The sequence below is a fragment of the Triturus cristatus genome, chromosome 3_1 (genome assembly GCF_964204655.1).
Source record: "Triturus cristatus chromosome 3_1, aTriCri1.1, whole genome shotgun sequence".
Classification (NCBI taxonomy): Eukaryota; Metazoa; Chordata; class Amphibia; order Caudata; family Salamandridae; genus Triturus; species Triturus cristatus.
In genome coordinates, this window is record NC_140583.1 from 780275217 (window position 1) to 780294318 (window position 19102).

General features: G+C 48.0%; 1 protein-coding gene across 8 annotated transcripts in view; it reads right to left on the minus strand.

Moving 5' to 3' along the window:
- Positions 1-19102, minus strand: part of FN1 (fibronectin 1) — a 167549-nt gene that overhangs the window by 44617 nt on the left and 103830 nt on the right. For 4 of the 8 annotated variants that reach the window (XM_085644995.1, XM_085644993.1, XM_085644992.1 and 1 more), the window contains exons 25-32: positions 17207-17479; positions 16310-16492; positions 15629-15718; positions 14492-14761; positions 14132-14248; positions 13230-13394; positions 12986-13141; positions 1172-1285 (exon numbers count right to left, since the gene is read on the minus strand). In XM_085644995.1, the coding sequence (XP_085501121.1) occupies positions 1172-1285; positions 12986-13141; positions 13230-13394; positions 14132-14248; positions 14492-14761; positions 15629-15718; positions 16310-16492; positions 17207-17479 (1368 nt within the window). The remainder of the gene's footprint in view (positions 1-1171; positions 1286-12985; positions 13142-13229; positions 13395-14131; positions 14249-14491; positions 14762-15628; positions 15719-16309; positions 16493-17206; positions 17480-19102) is intronic. The other 4 variants (XM_085644997.1, XM_085644996.1, XM_085644994.1 and 1 more) reach the window with 1 other exon arrangement.

The window sequence follows — 19102 nt, forward strand, 5'->3', positions numbered from 1 at the left end:
AAACAAACATTTGTCAGTTATTCCTGGACAAACCATTGCCAATATCTTTGGTTACACACTTATAAGGTGCCCAAAAACACATATTCGCAATGCCAATAGCTCAAAAATAAAATCCAAGCTACCAAGCTCCAATTTGGTGTTGTGTATACAAAAAAGAAATATTACGTCACATTGCTCAGAAGGTACATTTTGTATTTTCAGCCTTCAGGCTTCTTTAGCATTAAAATGAACTAAAGCCGTTCCACATTTGCTTTTTAAGCAAAAAAGCTAGAACAAGATTCTTCAGTAGCACACAATTCATTACTTTGTAGTAATGTTTAGAAACCTAGTTATGCTATAAAACACTGCCATAGCCAATACATCTCGCCTTTCGGAACATACAAGTATTTAGTTATGCAGCACAATAGCCTTGGTGCAACAACATCAACTTTTGCATGGCTAAACACTTATAAGGTCCCAAAGACGAAACCTGTTGGCTATGCCAATGCTTGTTTTTTTCATTTAGGTTGAAATGAAATCTTGGATATGTTTAGTCCATCAAGTCACTTCTGGTTCACAGTTTTAAAGGAACACTCTTCAAATAAAGTTACTACCCTTACCAGTCCTGCCACAGACATCAACATTCCCCCGTTGAACAGCACTCCAAGCACAGCAATGAGTGTCGGCACCAAACGTGGGCCTCAGCGAGGAATTAGCATACTAAATACAATGGACGATCTTTGCAAATTGGAGCAGTTTTGTACTTGTAAAGTCATGCTGTATGGGTTTTTCGGATTACAGCAGACTGCGTGGGTTTGATCTTGCTGCGGGAAAGGTTTATTTTAATCTCATGCAAATCAACTGTGAAAACCAACCCAGCAGCCAAAAAACTGCTCCACACACTGACCTGTAAGACCAGCCCTTCGGGCACTACCCGATTACCTTATAGGATAGACAGACTCTGTACACAAGGACATCCTCTGCGATAGCTACGCATATTAGTTTCTCTCAGATAAATACCGTGTACATTATAAAAAAATTCTGGCAAGTTGATTCACACCCTCATTTTTTAGTGGTTGGCAAACTTATGGTTTATCATTTCACATTTATACACAAGCGAGATACCAATCTCCTCCAACTACAATCCCTCGAACCGCCAACCAATTCTGAAACAACAGAAGGACATACGTACTGGTGACTGCAGTTTCAACCAGAGGCTGGCTTTCACCGTTTTTGCCTTGAGCATAGACGCTCACCACATATTCCACTGTCGGCTCCAACCCTTCAATGGTCATTTCAGTTTGATCTGGATAAAATACAAAATTAACATTCCACAATTTTACATATTTATTGGCACAATGAGAACAGAACATTAGTTACATTCAACAATTACACCTGGCAAGCCAAATTGAAAGGAGCACATGTATAGCAGTTAAAAATAATGCAGAGCATAAATACAAGATCAGCGCTGCAAGTTGTGAGGCAGAGCAAAGGCTTCAGATGCATTTTATGGGCTAAGTCGAAGCCATATTTTGCCAACTTCCTCCAACCAAAAAGTCATCCAGGTGATCTATATACCCGAATGGTCAGTCTTCCACAGGAGAAAGGGGGATAGTGGGAGATAACAAACCATTAACTGGCAGAAGTGGGGGAATGGTTGCAGTGGGTTAAAACGAGAGGCTGGAAGGGGTTCAAACACTTTTAATTGGGGGGGTGGGGGGGGAAGATGTGTTTAACCCAGGACTATCAATATATTCAAAGAATATATATTCTCTGTTTTACCAAGACTCTCCAGGGAAAATTACCTATCCCAGTTCAGTCAACCACAACATGAAGCCAGTTGCCTTCATGCTTTACCCCCAAACACAAGAAAGAAATAAAAATAAATAATAAACGCCCACTTATTTGAGAGGGCAATTAAAGTACTAGTTACTTACCTTTGGTAACGATGCATCTGGTAGAGACGATTCTAGCTACTTACCTTTGGTAACTATGCAGCTGGTAGAGACGATTCTAGCTGCAGATTCCTTACTGTGGAATTATCCCTAGGTGGGAGACTGGATCAGAGTTTTTTTTTTTGCCACTGCATCTCTGCACGCCGGGGGGGTGGTACCATGCGACCCTGCCCTGACGTCGTCCGCGGACGTGATGTCAGCGAGGTCACATAAGTCCCACCCTGGCGCGCTGATGTCAGTTTTCTTCAGAGAACTTTTCCGCGCCACAACACGGAGCCATCACAAACAAAACTGAGAGTATGGGAACAGTGTGCGGAAAAAAAAAAAAAAAAATCTGTGAAACAGAAAGGGAAAAAGCAAATGGTGAGGAACAGCACCATTAGGGACAGTGCCAAGCACTGCGTTACTTAAAGTCATGGAAAGGAAACAGCAGAGTACCGCTCTGAGAAGCAACCCTGCGAAGCAATGGAGATATCCTCCCTGGAGGCAGAAAAACATGTGAAAAATGTTGTGGCAGACGACAAAGTCATCAACCACAATCTATAACAGTGAAGGAGAACAAGTCCGGAACAGATGAGTAGCGACAAATTACCCCAAGACAACACCATCAAGGAGTGTCGTATCCCCTGTAAAAAGCTAAGGGCTGAGGCACAGCCAAGCGACCCCAACCCAGAGGACTGCAGAGGAGTCAGAAACCCCAAGCAATGAAAAAAGGGAGAATATTATGAGTAGGCCCCACACTGGAATAACCAGGGATGCAAAAGTACACACGAACCTACCATCCAATCACCAGAAAAGGAGTAGAACAAATAAACAGAACGAAGCATCCCGTCAGGGAGGAAGTGAAAGAGGGCATCCGCAGAAGTTAAAGCCACCCGGAGGGAGGCAAGTGCAGAAGACCCGCTGAAGGGTCCTTGCAGAACGGTGAGGAAGGGCAGTCCGTGAAGGAATCTGCAGCTAGAATCGCCTCTACCAGATAGTTACCGAAGGCAAGTAACCTGTACACCCGATAGAGACTACTAGCCGCAGATTCCTGAACGTAGAATAGATACCCTAGCCATACCCAGAGGGGAGGAGGGCTGCGAGAAAACTTCACCAGCTTGGAAGAACACAGGGCCCCAACAGGGGAGGAGTCATTGAGACAGAAGGACGGCCCAGCCCCTCCAAGCAGAAGCAAGCAAGAACAAGGAGAAGAGAATGCCAGGATATCACAAGCCTACCGGAGGAGCAAAGGGCGTCCGCCAGAAAACCCGGAGGGACAGACAGCACCAAGCGAGAACCAAAGGAAGAAAAGAACCACCCTCAAATCCAAGGAGAAGAGGTGGAACAAAGGCAGAGCTCGCCTCAGGAGACTACACACAGCGAAGGGGACAGCTGAACGGCCGGGAATAAGGCAGGAATGGCCCCACAGCCGATAAGCGCATAAGTGAAAAGGAAGACAGACGCGCAAAGCAAGGGACAGGAGCACACTGTTACATGCCGAGGCCCACGGAGGTGGACCATAACTACCAGGCAGCTGGTAAATAATATGAAGTAGCGTGCCCAGAACAAGCCAAGCGCAAGACGAAGACAGAGGCAAGGGAACCCCAGAACAAGCCCCAGAGAAGGACGTCCCAGTGGCACAACCCGGCCCCATGAAGAGATGTGGGACCGGCCAGAAGATAAAGAGGAGAAGAACCCCCCCACCCCCCCAAGAAGCAGGGGGGGGGGGGGGGGAAGAAGAGATGAAGCAGCCCCCGGGAAGTGAGACCTATGTAGTACAGACCCAAAGCCATCAACCAGAACACAGGAAAACACCAGGAATAAGGAGTAGTTTCTTACCTGTAACTCCAGTTCTGTAGTAGGGGGATCTCTGTGTATAGTCATAATCTATGAATAGTCCCGCCCATGTGCGGGGACCCCGGAGCAATCAAAATATCTCTTAAGCTGACACTTAAGAGACAGACAAAATACAGCCTAATAACAATATGGCTGCACTGGCCAGCACTTCATCTGAAGTGAACACAAAAGCCAAAATAAAGTTTAAATGTCATTTTTATTCACATCTGACATGTTCCTTTATTGTATCACACACTCCCTTCACCAAAATCCCTTTAAACAATAGAGAGGAAGGGGTGGACAGACAAGCCCTATAGGCTGTCATTATGTGTCTGCTAAAAGGATACCGTGCCTTTAAGGAACTCTCCAGAGACCCCCGGTATCCCAGGATGCACAGCCAAAGCAAGTTACTTTCAGTTCTTTTTGAAGGTGTATAACAACAGGCCTGATACGGTCAGTTTCCTCCACCGGGGAGGAGGGAGGGTCGCTTATGACTATAACAGAGATACCCCTACTACAGAACTGGAGTTACAGGTAAGAAACTACTCCTTCTGTAGTAGGGGGATCTCTGTGTATAGTCATAATCTATGAATAGAATGGCAAGCCCATCCCAACCAACAAACAGCGGTGGAGTAACAAACAAAACACCAACAAATTACTGTGCAAACAAATTCCTCAGCGAAGCCTGTCCAACCTGCACGTCTGCCCTAGCATCAGACTCCAGGCAGTAATGCTTTGTAAACGTATGGACCGACTTCCAGGTGGCAGCCTTACAAATGTCAGCAATTGGAACATTCCTAAGCAAAGCTGTAGTAGCTGCTTTGCCCCTAGTCGAATGCGCTGTAGGCTTACCCCCTAACGTCTTATTAGCTTTCTGATAACAAAGCTGAATACAGGACACAATCCATCTGGAGATGGACTGTTTTGAGGTAGCTAGACCAGTTCTTACTGAACCATAATTTACAAATAGTTGATCCGACCTGCGGATGTCTTTTGTCTTGTCTAGATAGAATTTCAACACCATACGCACATCTAGTGAATGCAGAGACCTCTCCGCCGGAGAGAAGGGATGCTGAAAAAAATGTAGGCAAAGTTAACATTTGATTTACATGAAAATCAGAAGTCACTTTAGGCAAAAATTTAGGATGAGTACGCATCACTACTTCAGAAGCATGGAATACAGTATACGGCTCTTGACAACACAGAGCCTGAATCTCACTCACCCTCCTGGCCGATGTAATGGCCACAAGAAAGGCAGCCTTCCAGGACAAATGCTGCAAAGAAGCTTTATATATAGGCTCAAAAGGCTCCCTCATTAATCTGGACAACACCACGTTCAATTCCCATGGTGGAGAAGGTCGTCTAACAGGGGGAAACACCTTACGCAAACCCTCCAAAAAATCTTTAATCACAGGGATTTGAAAAAATGAGGTTTGGGAAGGGCCCTTTCTATACACAGTTAAGGCTGCGAGATGAACCTTAATAGACTGAAAATTAAGCCCAGATTGCGCTAACTGCAGCAGATAAGGCAGAATAACATCTTCTTTCCAAGATGTAGGGTCAATGTCCTTTGCAGTGCACCATAAGCAGAATCTTCCACTTATAGGCGTAAGAAGTCATCGTGGACGGCCTCTTCGCCCCTTTCAAGATCTCCATACAGTCCTGAGGTAGGTTCAAGTGTCCATACTGTACTAGCTCAGGAGCCATGCTGCCAAACTCAAGGACGAGAGATTGGGGTGAACCATCTGTCCCCCGAATTTCGTGAGAAGGTCCGGCCGACACGGCAGGCGCCGGTGTGGCAGAACAGACCGGCGAAGGTCGGTGAACCACCATTGCCTCGGCCATTCCGGCGCAATCAGGATCATTCTGGCTCTGGATTGCGACAGCTTGATCAGCACCGCCGGAATCAGGGGAATGGGTTGAAAGGCGTAGAGAAAGCTGTTCGACCAGCTGATCCAAAGGGCATTCCCCAGCGTCCCTGGTTGGTAGTACCTGGACGCGAAGTCGCGGCATTTGCTGTTTTCTGCCGTAGCGAACAGATCGATATCCGGAGTGCCCCACTCTGCGAAGACGTCTCTTAGCACGTCGTCGTTTAGCACCCACTCGTGATTTTCTTGAACGAGCCTGCTGAGTGCATCGGCTTGGGCATTCTGCACTCCCGGCAGATGGGTTGCCGTGATCGTCAGGTTCCTGGCCACCAGCCAATTCCAGATAGCCTGTGCCTCCCGAGACAACAAGCGTGAACGGGAGCCCCCCTGCTTGTTTAGGTAATACATGGTAGTGGTATTGTCCGTCTGAACTAGCAGGGAGTTCGTCTTGAAGGAAGGATGGAACGCCTTCAGGGCCAAGTGTACTGCTCTCAGTTCCAAAAAGTTGATGTGGTAAGTCATCTCCGTCTGCGACCATATCCCCTGAATCTGAAGAGGGCCTGAATGCGCTCCCCAGCCCTGGAGAGACGCATCCGTCACTATGGTCTGGACTGGAATATCCTTGTGAAAGGAAGTCCCCTTGCAGACATTCTCTGAGGAGCACCACCATTTCAGAGACTGTAGAGCGTGTTGGGATAGAAGAATCTTGTCCTCCCAACGCCCCCTCCTCTGGTCCCATTGATCCTCCAGACATTCCTGCAGAGCCCTCATATGCAGACGTGCATTGGGGGTGAGAAAGATGCATGAAGCAATCGACCCCAGTAAGGAGGACACCGTCCTCACTGTAGGATAGTGGGCTGAGAGGAGGTGCAGGGCCTTCCCACGGATCGATAAGCGTCTCTCCTCCGAAGGACACACGCTTGCGTTCAAAGTATTGACTGAGGCCCCCCCAAGTACTGGAGACACTGCACAGGGATCGGCACGGACTTCGACAGGATGTGCAGCCCCAGGCGATGAAGCAAGGCAGCTGTCCTGTTGAAATGACACGGGGCTTCCTGGTACGTGGAAGCTTTGATCAGCCAATCGTCCAGGTATGGATACACAAACTTTGTTCTTCCGCAAGTGTGCTGCCACCACTACCATGCACTTGGAGAACGTCCTTGGCGCAGACTTCAGACCAAACGGGAGCACTGTATACTGGTAATGGTTGTTGCCTACCAGAAACCTCAGGAACTTGCGATGCTTTTGTGCGATCGGCACGTGAAAGTAAGCGTCCTGCAGATCTATGGCGCACAGCCAGTCTCCTCGATGCAACTGAGGGTAAATCTGATGCAGGGACAACATACGGAACTTTACTCTGCGGATCCACTTGTTTGCTTGACGCAGATCTAGAATAGGCCTGAACTCGTTCTTGTCCTTTTTTCTGACGAGAAAGAACCTTGAGTAAAGACCTTTTCCTTTTTGCCCCAAAGGAACAGCCTCTATCGCCTTCTTCTTTAACAGAATGTCCGCCTCCCGCTGGAGCCCTCGTACCATGCAGGGAGAGCGCACTGGTGGAATCTGTGTAGGCGGGCTGGTGAAACGAAGACTGTACCCATTGCAAACAATATTCAGCACCCACTTGTCCTGAGTTATTGTTCTCCACTCTGCCAGGTAGTATTGAATACATCTCCTCCCCCCCCCCCCCCCCTCCCATTTCCCCTCCCCCCACCGGAGCGGGTAACTGATGAGGGGGAAGCAACCTTTCAGGGCTTCGACCCGGCCGGGCCCTTGTTCCCCGACAAGGATTGATGCTGGCCTCTGCCCCTCTGGCGCTTTTAAAAGGACTGCCTCGGGAAGTGCTGTTTATGCTGGTGCCCCTGGCCGCGTTTAGAATAACGCCTGCCATAGGAACGGAATGACCTCTTCTGTTCCTTGGGTTTTTCCAACCCCACAGCCTTCAGGGTTTCTGCTTCGGCCTTCATGCGGGCCATTTCGTCATCCGCATGAGACCCGAACAACGTCGTGCCAGAGAAAGGCAAGTTAGCAATCTTTTGCTGCGCTTCAGGCTTTAGAGAGGTAAGCCTCAGCCAGGAATGTCCTCATGTGTACTCCATGACAGTACCCATGGGCCGCCAGCAACGATACATTCCCCGCTGCACTGATGATCTGGTTGGAGACCATCATGCCCTCATTCAACACCTCCTGGAAGTCCTCCCGTTTATCCCTAGGCAGGGAGGCAGCAAACTGTTGCAGGGAGTCCCAAAGCGATCGGTCATAGCGACCCAGCAGAGCGCAGGCGCTAGCAGCCTTCATAGTCGTGGCAGACGTAGAGCACATTCTCCTCCCCAAGGAGTCCATCTTGCGACTCTCCTTATCCGGAGGAGCCGTGGAAGAGGGCGTCTGAGTGTTGTTTCCGAGCCGCAACCACAATGACAGAGTCCGGGGGAGGGTCCACCCTGAGGAACGCCGGGTCCGAATCAGGGGCCCTGTACTTTTTCTGCAACCGTGAGGGAGCAGACTTCACCACGGCTGGTGTCAAGAAGACCTCCATGGCTGGTTCCTCCAAACCCGGAACCAAAGGCAGGAGGGGGCGTGACAGGTGAGCCTTGTGCAGTCTCAAAGATCACAGAGGTAGTGGGAACCGGTACTGCTACTGAGATTCCCAATTTCGCCGCCCCCTGCATCAGCACATCCTGGAACGTGGCAATATCATCCACCGGCGATATTGTAGTAGGCGGCGTTTGATGAGGGGGAAAGCCGTCCATTGCCCGAAGTCCGTATACCTCGTGCCTCTGGAACGAGATCTATATCTCCGTCGTCCATGCCTGGTGTGAGTGGACGATCTGTGTCTGCTCCGTGACCTCCGGCGAGATAGAGTGTGATCTCAGTCTGCGCGGAGCCTTAGGAATCACCGGTAGCCGAGGAGACTGCGGGAGCTGAGGCACCGGCAGTGGCGTAGGTCGCTTAGGAGGAGGAGGAGGAGGAGGACGCGGAGGAGGCGTAGGAGGCTTCTGAGGCAGCGGCTGAGGGAGAGGCTGTGGAGTCCCATAACTCCTTGCAGGAGAAGCCGGACTAGCCCTGTCCGGACTACTGTCCACCCTTCTCTTCTTGGCGGGCCTATCCCGTGCTGAAGTGAACGAGGGGGAGCGCCTTCTCCTAGATCCACGACAGAATATGGTAATCACCGAAGTGTTACCCGATGTCCTCTACGTCGAACTGAGCGTCGACCTCGTACGGCTTCTCCTCGCCGTTGTCCGCAAACTGCATCCCCTCGACGTCGAACGGTGGCCCCTCGACGGCGATCTCCTTCGCCTCGACGGCAGCCGCCGGTGTCTCGCCGATGTCGTCGGCGTCGATCCAAGAGCTGATGGCGAAGGAGACTAGCGGTTGCGCCTCGACGGCGAGCTGCGCTGTCTGTGGGGCTCTGCACGACGTCGATGGTGTGTCGACGTAGACTGCGAAATCCTAGACGGCGACCTAGTCCTAGGTCTCGCCGGCCCCTCTCTCGACGTCGAACGTCGAGAACGCCGAGATCCAGAGCCCTGGATCGACGGCGAACACACCGGTGCTTTACCTCTCGCCGTCGAACGCGATCTACCAGCCGGTAGGTGTCGTTTCTGCTCCTTTTTCTGCCCAGAGGTCCCTCCAGTGGCTGAAGCATGGGCAGAGGAAGGGGAATGAGATCCTCCATGCCCCGAAGTCCCACCTGTTCTCTGCTTCTCCTGTCCCTGAAGGCGAATCTTCTCTGTCTCTCCGGGTCCTCTTGGAGAAGGTCTTGCAGATGTCACACGTAGCAGGGACATGTGAAGATGAGAGGCAGAGAATACAGACATCATGTGGGTACGTCTTGGCCATTTTCCTCCCACACTCAGGGCATTTATCAAATAAAGCCATGCTAAGAGTGGGTCAAACTGCACCAAATTGCAGGATGCAGCAGAGAAAGGCTCTAGACGTCGAATGAACAAACTTCTTTATCAAAAAAAACAATTTTTATCCAAATATCCACCCAAAAGGGTAGAGCTCAAGCTCCAGGGTCCTGCTAGCAGGAGCCGGAAAAAAGAACTGAAAGTAACTTGCTTTGGCTGTGCATCCTGGGATACCGGGAGTCTCTGGAGAGTTCCTTAAAGGCACGGTATCCTTTTAGCAGACACATAATGACAGCCTATAGGGCTTGTTTGTCCACCCCTTCCTCTCTATTGTTTAAAGGGATTTTGGTGAAGGGAGTGTGATACAATAAAGGAACATGTCAGATGTGAATAAAAATGACATTTAAACTTTATTTTGGCTTTTGTGTTCAATTCAGATGAAGTGCTGGCCAGTGCAGCCATATTGTTATTAGGCTGTATTATTTTGTCTTGAGTGTCTTTGCAGGTTTGCAAATGCAGGACAGCTTAAGAAATATTTTGATTGCTCCGGGGTCCCCGCACATGGGCGGGACTATTCATAGATTAGGATTATACACAGAGACCCCCTACTACAGAACCTAGCCTCTCTGGAACACAAAGCAGAGGCCCAGGCCAAAACGACAGATAAGGTGCAAACACCAAGACATGACGCCGTAGACGGCATGACAAAAGTTGGTCTGGCGATCCAGAAGCTGAAGAGGGAAGGTAAAATGCACAGAAGCCGATATCCCGCAGGAACAAAGGGTAAAATGTACGAAAGGCAAGCCCTGCAGAAGGATAGAAACATCAGCGGGTACTGAGCAGGCCATAACCTGGAGCAGCGCAAGCTGCACTAAGGCGGAGGAAAAAAGACCGCACCAAGCAGTATACAGGGACGCCAGGAAACGGTAGGAGCCCGAGAAGGTATCCCCACCCGCCCAGCTTAGGACAGAGCTACACAATAGCCGACAAGTACCCCACCTAGGGTATGACACGTCGCAAAACAAAACAGGGGAACACCTCTTAGGGAAACCCGCAGCAGAGGTCAAGCACTTCAAGACCTGTGGATATCACCCCAGGCGGCTTACCAATCAGCCCAAAAATATACAGATGGTCCAACCTGAGGACCTATACGGCTTAACTAACAGCCAAATAACACAAGGGCTGAACCAGCAGCCAAAAGAACAGAGGGGCCAACTTAAGGATCCTGAAGGCATTCCAAGCCACACAGCACACAGACGGGCCAACCGAAACACTAGGCCCCAAAGAGAAAGGTGGGATAAACACCTCCCATAAGACACCTAAGGACCGACAAGCCGAAGCTTACGGAGGGGGAAGGAGGACTGAGCCCCGCAAGGAGTAGTTGAATACCGGAGTCTGGTGGGTGTTTAAATAACAGAATCCCATCAAAAGGCAGGTCAACAAGACGCTATCCCGCAACCGAGCATGGCGGCGGAGGGCCACAGAACTCTCCATAGCGCGGGCCTCCAAGGCTGAACGGAGAATAAATGCAGCTAACTCCCGACCATCCCGCACATGGCGGCGCAGATCAGCGCGGGCACCTTGGTGGGAGGTGCGAGACAGAAGGGACTCCACGGAATCCCACCGGTCGGAGGTAGCCCTGGCCAACACACAAAGTGTGTTGAGCACGCGCAGAGCAGCACTAGTGGAAGCAAAAATGTTACGCCCCCAGGAGTCCAACCACTGGGCCTCTTGTGACGGAGAGAGCAACACCGAAGACAAGGAAGGAAAAGCAGTCTTCAGGACAGGGCCCTGGGCAGATGGGTGGGGAAAAAAGGCAGACTGGATCGTGCAGGGCCGGACGGTGGCGTTGAAGGAGCTGGATGCCGTCCCTGTTTTTTTTTTTAATATAGGTTTTATATTGTTGGAACTCAACACGAAGGTATTAAAGAGCTCTACATATGCACCGTTTACATTACAAAAGGACACATTCACTTATTTCGTTTTTTTAGGCACGAGGAGATGAAGGGATTTGCTCAGATTCACAGGATGTTGAGCAGACGCCGAAAACTGAACCCTAACTCTCCAGTTCCTGGGTCAGCAGCTCTACGCTACATCCACTCCCAGGTTCCATCACTCCAAGGTCGGTAGCCCTCTGCAGAATGAGGACAGGGCCTCGATGACAAGCTGCAGGACTTCCAGGTGGGCGACGCCCATGGGGCCTCAGTGAAGGACGATGCCTCAGCCGGAATCTGCGGCTTCTGGACCCTTCCAAGGTAGGGGACAGACACTGACGAGACCGATCTGGACAAGCAGGCTGAAAGCAATTTCATACGGCGCTCCCGCTGGAACTTAGGCTTGAGATGCTGACAAGAGACGCAGTCCATAAAATCATGGTGCTCGCCCAAACCCCACATACAAATAGGGTGAGGGTCCGTCACCGACATCTGACGCGCACAAGAAGCACACGCCTTGAAACCCGAAGGCATTGCAAACTGTGCCCAATGCAAAGGCGTTAAGAGGCCTGAAAACAGGTCAAGGGAACTCACTCCGGATCCGCGTTGCACGCGGAAAAGGAAACAGACATCAGCGCGCTGGGGTGGGACATGCGACCTTGCTGACGTCATGTCTGCGGACGAAGTCAGGGCGGGGTCAGGGCGAGGTCGCAGGGCCGCGTGGTCCTGGCGCGCAGACATGCTGTGGCAAAAAAAATCCAGATCCAGTCTCACGCCTGGGAATAATTCTACGTTAAGGAATCTGCGGCTAGTAGTCTATCAGATACACCGATTCAGCTATGATGTATATGGCGCATCAATCGTGAGTCAACTCACCAACCTAACCACAATGGTTATGGTCTTGCATGCAGATTTATTCTTTATCCATTTTGGGGCCTAATTACAAGGAGACAAACCGCAATGAGGCTCGGAAAGCCTCTGACCGAAGATCGGAGGGGTTCTGTTTCGACTGTCGCACTACAATATAGGCGGTTTAAACTGAAATGGGTCTGTAATTCTGGCTGGATTCGGACAGGCTCAAGGAGCCAGTTGGTCAGTCGGAGACCAGCACATAATCCATATGAACGGTGTTTCTGCCGTAGAGTACACGATACTGGTTTCCAACATGTAAAGCCTGTCAGAAACTGACTTCGGGGCCCCTAGCAGGGCCCCTTCTGCCTGGGGCCTCTGGTTTGGGGGCAGAGGGGGCACCTATTGTGTCCCCCTGTGAATTCCTGCACCGTGTGGTAGGCACCATGAGGTGCAGGGATTCACACTGACTCCCATTGGACTATGAGGAGCTTGTGCTATGGCCGGTTTACAGCCACAGCACAAGCTCTCATAGGGAAGTGTGAGTATGAGAAGCTTCAAACCCTCACTTTGAGAGCTCGTCCCATGCAACCTGGAAGGTATCTTTATGATCCTTTTATATAATACTAAAACAAAGTGTGTGCATACATGGCTTTTTCTCAAATTAGGAATTGCACATTAATGCAAGTATCTGCTGGAAGTTGGGAATTCACTGCAAGTTTGGAAGCTCTTACCTGGGGGTACAATATGTGACACAGTAGGGCCCACACCACTTTTGGGGGCACTGGTGACTCTGTAACCTGTAACTGGAGTAGAGGAAGGCATCCAGCGGACTTGAATGCTGTGGTCTTGAACATCGGTCACTTGTAACTGAGTTGGCTTATCCACCACTGCAAAAAGGAAAGTTACAATTGTAAGAACACAACAGAAGAGTTGTGGGTTTGGTGCATATTACCCGGCATGCTCTGTAGTCCGCACCCGTTTTGTGTGTTACAGCGACTGGCTTGCTGGAAGCAGGGCTATCTCCGCGTCCTGTTACAGCATACACAGTGATTATGTATTCCGCTCCAGGTTTCAGGCCACGGATGGGGGCATCAGACCTGTCACCAGGCACAGTGAATTCTTGTACTGGAGTCTCACCCCCTAGGAGAAAACAGATTTAGAATAATGCCCATTTCATTTGCAGTTTCAGCTGAGTAAAAGAATCCTTTCATGTACGGATTTAAAGTCTTGCTACCATAGTAAACCTTTTAAGCATAATTCTAAAAAGCTGCATTAATACATAGAGCAGCAATGTTAATGCAAGTGTTATCGCCCAACGCGGTATACATTTCAGAAAATGTACTCTTATTAATAATTCCAGAGATCTATCATGTTCTTCCATGATAATTCTGTGCACCAATACATAAATGGGGTAAAGCTGAGATTTCTGCTTTGCAGCCTTCTCACTCAGTATCAGAATGCAGTTTACCACGACTTGCTCAACAGAATACAGGAGAAAAAAAAAGGAGAAAAAAAAAAAGAAAAAAAGTGATGTAAGAAAGCGGGAACTACAAGTTAATTTTCCCTTTATTAGAAAAAGGATATCCAAAAGATGGTTGTTGTGGGGTTTGTTTGCCACTTCTAGAAGTCTCTAAACTCACCTTTTATAAACCAGTGCAAAAGGGCAACAAACGTAAATGAAACATGCAGCGAAAAGTGCTGATATAAGGACCTGAAACCAACTAATTTTTCTTCCTCTACATTTTTAGTGTTAACCGACTAGACTCACAGGCCTCAACTAAAGCTACCGTTCCATCATGCCCACTCCAACTGGTAAGCCACGCATGATAGTTCGGTCATTCAGTTTTTAAAGGTTAGTTCTAGCTGTATAGTATTACCTGTTTCAGTATATGTTATGCGATAGTATCGGACACCGACAGGAGGGGCATCCCAGCTGATACTTAACGAGGTGGGTGTGGAGGAAGTGACTTCCAGGTTCGTCGGTGTATCAGAAACTGGCAGAAATGAAAGACAAAATTGAGGGAGTTAAATCATTTAGAAGGTAATTATTCTATCCTAACTTTCATGAACCATATTGGAACAGGATCCTCAAAAGTACAATTCCAAAACAGAACTATATTTGGCTGCATTCGTTCACAGCTTCTGGATCTAGGTTCAAATGGCAGGTGCCCTTACCAATGGTTCCCTCCAATACAAACATTCAATCAAGGACCTGGTGACCACGCAGGTCAACATACCTGTTGCCTGTTGTCCCACAAGAGGCATGCTCTCCTGTCTGCCGTTTACAGCAAAAATGCTGACCACATACTCTGTGCCCGGAGCCAGGTTGGTGAGTGTGAGAGAGTTGCGAGAGGGTGGCACCCGCTCCTCCTTTGGTCGGCCTCCACCAATCTCAGGATAGTACTGGATTTTGTAGCCTGTTACAGTTGCTCGTGGAGCCATCCAGTAAACAGTGAAAGAGCTGGATGTGATATCAGAGAAGTCTAGACCAGTTGGTGAGTCGAGACCTGTTTAAAAGAGGGCATATTACCCATTATTCTGAAAGAATTCAGAAGGTACCATAATAGTTTACATTCAAAATTCATTAAAAGTTCTGGAACGGGTGCCCCTGCATAGCTTTAGACTGGTAAATCCAGTAATGATCCACTGACATTTTAGGAATTTTATAATTGAAGTCTTTAAAATGAGGATTAGCAGAAAATGAGTGTTAGTCTTGCATTACGTGGCATGGCCTTTCTACATCGAAATAGGAACCAACTTCAATTAAACCATTGCACTGCACTCTCCCCTGTAACACCACCCCAAGCTCTGATGCATAAAACAACTAGATTTAAATGACAGCTAGCTACCTGTGCATCACTTATCTGACTAAGTAAACTATTAACCAATGGTAACTTATCTTCACTACAAAATGCACGACCAGCAGCGTCTAGGTCTGGACCTGGAAACCACCTGTAGGTAGCAGGACCAGGCTTCATAAGTTAAATCATCCTGGAGGTTGAACTTCTGAGTACTTCCGCCATTTCAGAGGTCCAAGTCAGTAGCCTTACCAACATGCCACCATCGAAGCGAATGCACACTTTGAAACATACTGGTTACACGCTGTCCTACCCCCTCCAATAGATGCAAATACTCCCAACCTAACCACGGCAGAACTATCTACCTCATACATATGTCAGGAACATGTGTAAGCTCTGCAGGAGAGGTATCTTCAAATTAAAGTCCATGAAGTCTTACGATGCATGAACAATTTGATTACAATACTGCATAGAAATGGATAACTGTCAGTGAATAGCCTTCTATACCCCCCCCCCTTCAAAATCTTCACCCCAAACTCTGATTTGGCATCATGTTCCCATTGCCTCAACACTTACCTGTCCTTTGCACTCCGGTGAGAGGTGTGCTTTCCCGTTCCTCATACACAGCAAACACACTTACTACATATTCAGTGCCAGGCAGGAGGTCTGAAAAAAAACAATAACTGTTAAAATTAAGATTCACAAAAGTCCATCTCAGTAACTGGTATAGGAATAGGTCTCCTTATGCAGGCAACTCTACAGAAATTACTAACTGCTCAATCAATGCCATCAAGCATTTCTCATACCTAAAGAGGTCACCAGGAATGCTTTTGTGGAACAAGTCTGGCTGTACGTGAATTGTGTTTTAGCGCCCATTCTCACTCAAATCTCACCTTTTACTAGACTTTGGAACTGTGGAGAGAAGGCTGCGTATTTGCCAACTCTTACCACTACTGTAAGACAGTTACATCCATACATAAACATTATCTTTTCGTAGAGTCAGATTGGCCTATTGCATGAAGGGATGGGGTAGGTAGCAGTGGATGGGGTAACAACTTCCGAGCAAGCACAGTGAAGTTGAATTGACACTGGTGAGGCAGTGAACATGGCAGGTGTCCCGTCCTATAAAATGGTACATTACTGGAAGGTCCCCCGTGGCGTTTCCATACCAACACCTAAAGCTCACATTCATAAATTTAGATTAAAACTGCCATCTCTCTAGACTAATTGCTTTTCTTGCAGACTGCTTCTCCTTACTTGTCAACACCACCATGTTGTCGGATGGTGAAATAGTCAGCTCAGTGGCATCTTCCTCATTCTTGGATGGAGCGTAGCGCACCAGGAAGCTAGAAAGCACCATGCTGGGTGGAGCAGACCAGGTCACACGCATAGAGTCTGGGCCCACGTTGGTAAAGCGAAGATCCGTGGCAGGTGGGACAGCTGGAGTTAGACAGTAAAACAAGTGAGATGAATGGACGCAAGACAATTCCAGGCTTGGAAGAAAGGGGGCCAGAAGAGCAGTCATGAAACGAACCATGCACAACAGATAACTGGAATTCATGCAGAAACCTGCAAATGGTAGGAATGTGATGACTTTACCTGAATACCCACATCTCAAAAATTGGGCCACCATTTCAGATCTTTGAATGACAAACTTAACCCTACTTTTTTCATAAAGGTTGAATCAACAAACATTTCTCAGGTTGACAGGTTTTTATAAGATCTTTTAATAACCACTTCACCTTTGAGAACGGTTGAAAGACTGCATGCAAAGTTTATGGAATACAGGTTCAATCCACACTGCCCTCACACCCCAAAGGCCTCTGATCATGCAATGCAGATAGCCTTCCCATGTGAAACATGCATGCCACTAGCCAGTGCTCTTCATTTGTAGTAGAAAGGCACATGGGACCATCAGAGGCCAAACGTAGAGTCTTATTAAGATGGGGGCTTGAATCCAAGTGTACCCTATTTTCCCACATGATTACAAGACGCATTCTTAAGATATAGCACTCTTTACCAATGAAGGATGGGCCATAATTTTCAAACTCGAGTGAATAGTCTTAAACACCAAGAAAGAGCCCCCTGGTAGATTTGGCTAGTGACAAGCAGGCATCACGAACAGTTGCGAACCCAGATGCTTTCTAAATTCACCAGTTTGCTGCGTCAGCGTGGTAGGGGCACTCTCTCCGCCGCTAACAAGAGTGATCACGCTGATGTCATAGTCAATGCCCGGCTCCAACCCAGAGACCTTGTAGTATCCTTCCGTGGGGCCAACAAAATCTTCATAGATTGGTACAGACTCCCCAGCTGCTACTACTGTGACGCGGTAACCGGTAATGGTAGCGCCCTTCAGTGGCGTCCACCGCAGATCGATGCTCGTGTCGGTTACATCAACAAAGTTTAGATCAGTGAGCGATGGCACCTCTTGGTTTAGAAGAAGCAAAAACAGAAAAGAAAAGGAGGTGGGAGGAATGTAAATGAACAGAAGCAGCGATCATCAGATTACATGGATTGCAAATTTATGGCAGGTTAATAAAAGCAACGTTTAATATGCGTGACTCAAAATTAATGTTAGATGCTCAAGCTGTACCATGTTACCAAACAGGGAAAAGCTACAGGTTCAAGTGGATGCCCATTTGGAGTTAAGTATCAAAAACCAATTTAGGTGCTGGCAATCACTAGGTCTCAATGGGCATGATTAATTGAAACCGAGCAAGACAAGCCAGCAGCACTACAACACCATGCTAATGGCAAATTGTGCTCCATACAAAAGCCACCAAGCCAAACTGATGCTGTTATTACAGCCACTGACATAGCTCAAAGGACTATTTAGGGGGAAAAATGAAAGCCCGGAAAAGGTCAGATTTAAATACAATATTGTATGTCACTGAACACATGAACTATGGACTATGGACCAAATCCCATCCCTGAAGAGGTGCGATTTCCATAGCAATAGTTCGGTAGGTCGGTCCATTTCCTACCACGTTTACCCTGCCCATCTGTATCTGCAGTCTCTCACCTTCAGTATCAACACTGGTGTGCCATGTTACTTTCAAGTCAGTCCCAAAAATCTGCTACATTGAGCTTTCACCAGAACACACCAGTCCAACAAGATTGTTTCTCTAAAATTATACACAGCACATTATCTGTGGTAAATCCTCTTGAACTAACAGATTAGCTTAAACCTTAACTTGCCAGGTGAATCCCAGCTTTTTCTCCAAGGCACTACAAGATCCATAGTCTCTGCAAAGCTTATCCATCCAAGCCCTATCCCCAACCAGCACTATCCCCTCTTCTCCCAACAAGGCTATCTTGCCCATCTACCTAAAGAGGTACACAAACAAGGGTCCTTCACCAAAAGCAATCTCAAAGGGCCATTCCTCATGGAAAATGGATTTGCACTCTGCGCCCCCCCCCCCCACCCCCATCCAATAGCTCTCCTCGACCTCCTTAGGAGAGCTCATTTAAGCAAGCATACTAGGATTACACCTTCAGCATATGGTTTCATAATGGAGCAGCTGAGCGCCAGGTGCACAGCACCGCATTTACAAGCTACCAAATTAAGGTATCGCAGAAAGATCATAAGCAAGGTTTCACTTCCTAGGGTGTTGGGGAGGAGTAAACTGTTGTAAACCAGACTATTCCGTTTGGAATGCAGCTGCACGTTAAGAAAAATATTCTGTTCAATCCACTAGTTTAAAAAATATATTACATTGGAAGGATCTTAAAACAATGAAACCAACCTATGGAGCATAAATGTATCAATGGAACAAGGAATGACATTCCAAACCTCTTTGGGCTCCTAAACCTTCTAATAGGACAGGTATTCACCAAAATTGGAGGCATCAAAGTAAAAAGATACCAAAACATTAATAAAGCACATTACCACACAAAGGAAGTGAACACTCAGCTAATGATCTTTCTTAATAGCACACCCAATTATACTGAAACCCACAGTATTCAGGCCCCTACATAATCGGTTAGGGGGAGAAAGATAGTGATTTAGCAGTTTCCACTTGAATTCTTGTTTTGTGGAAGTGGATTCAT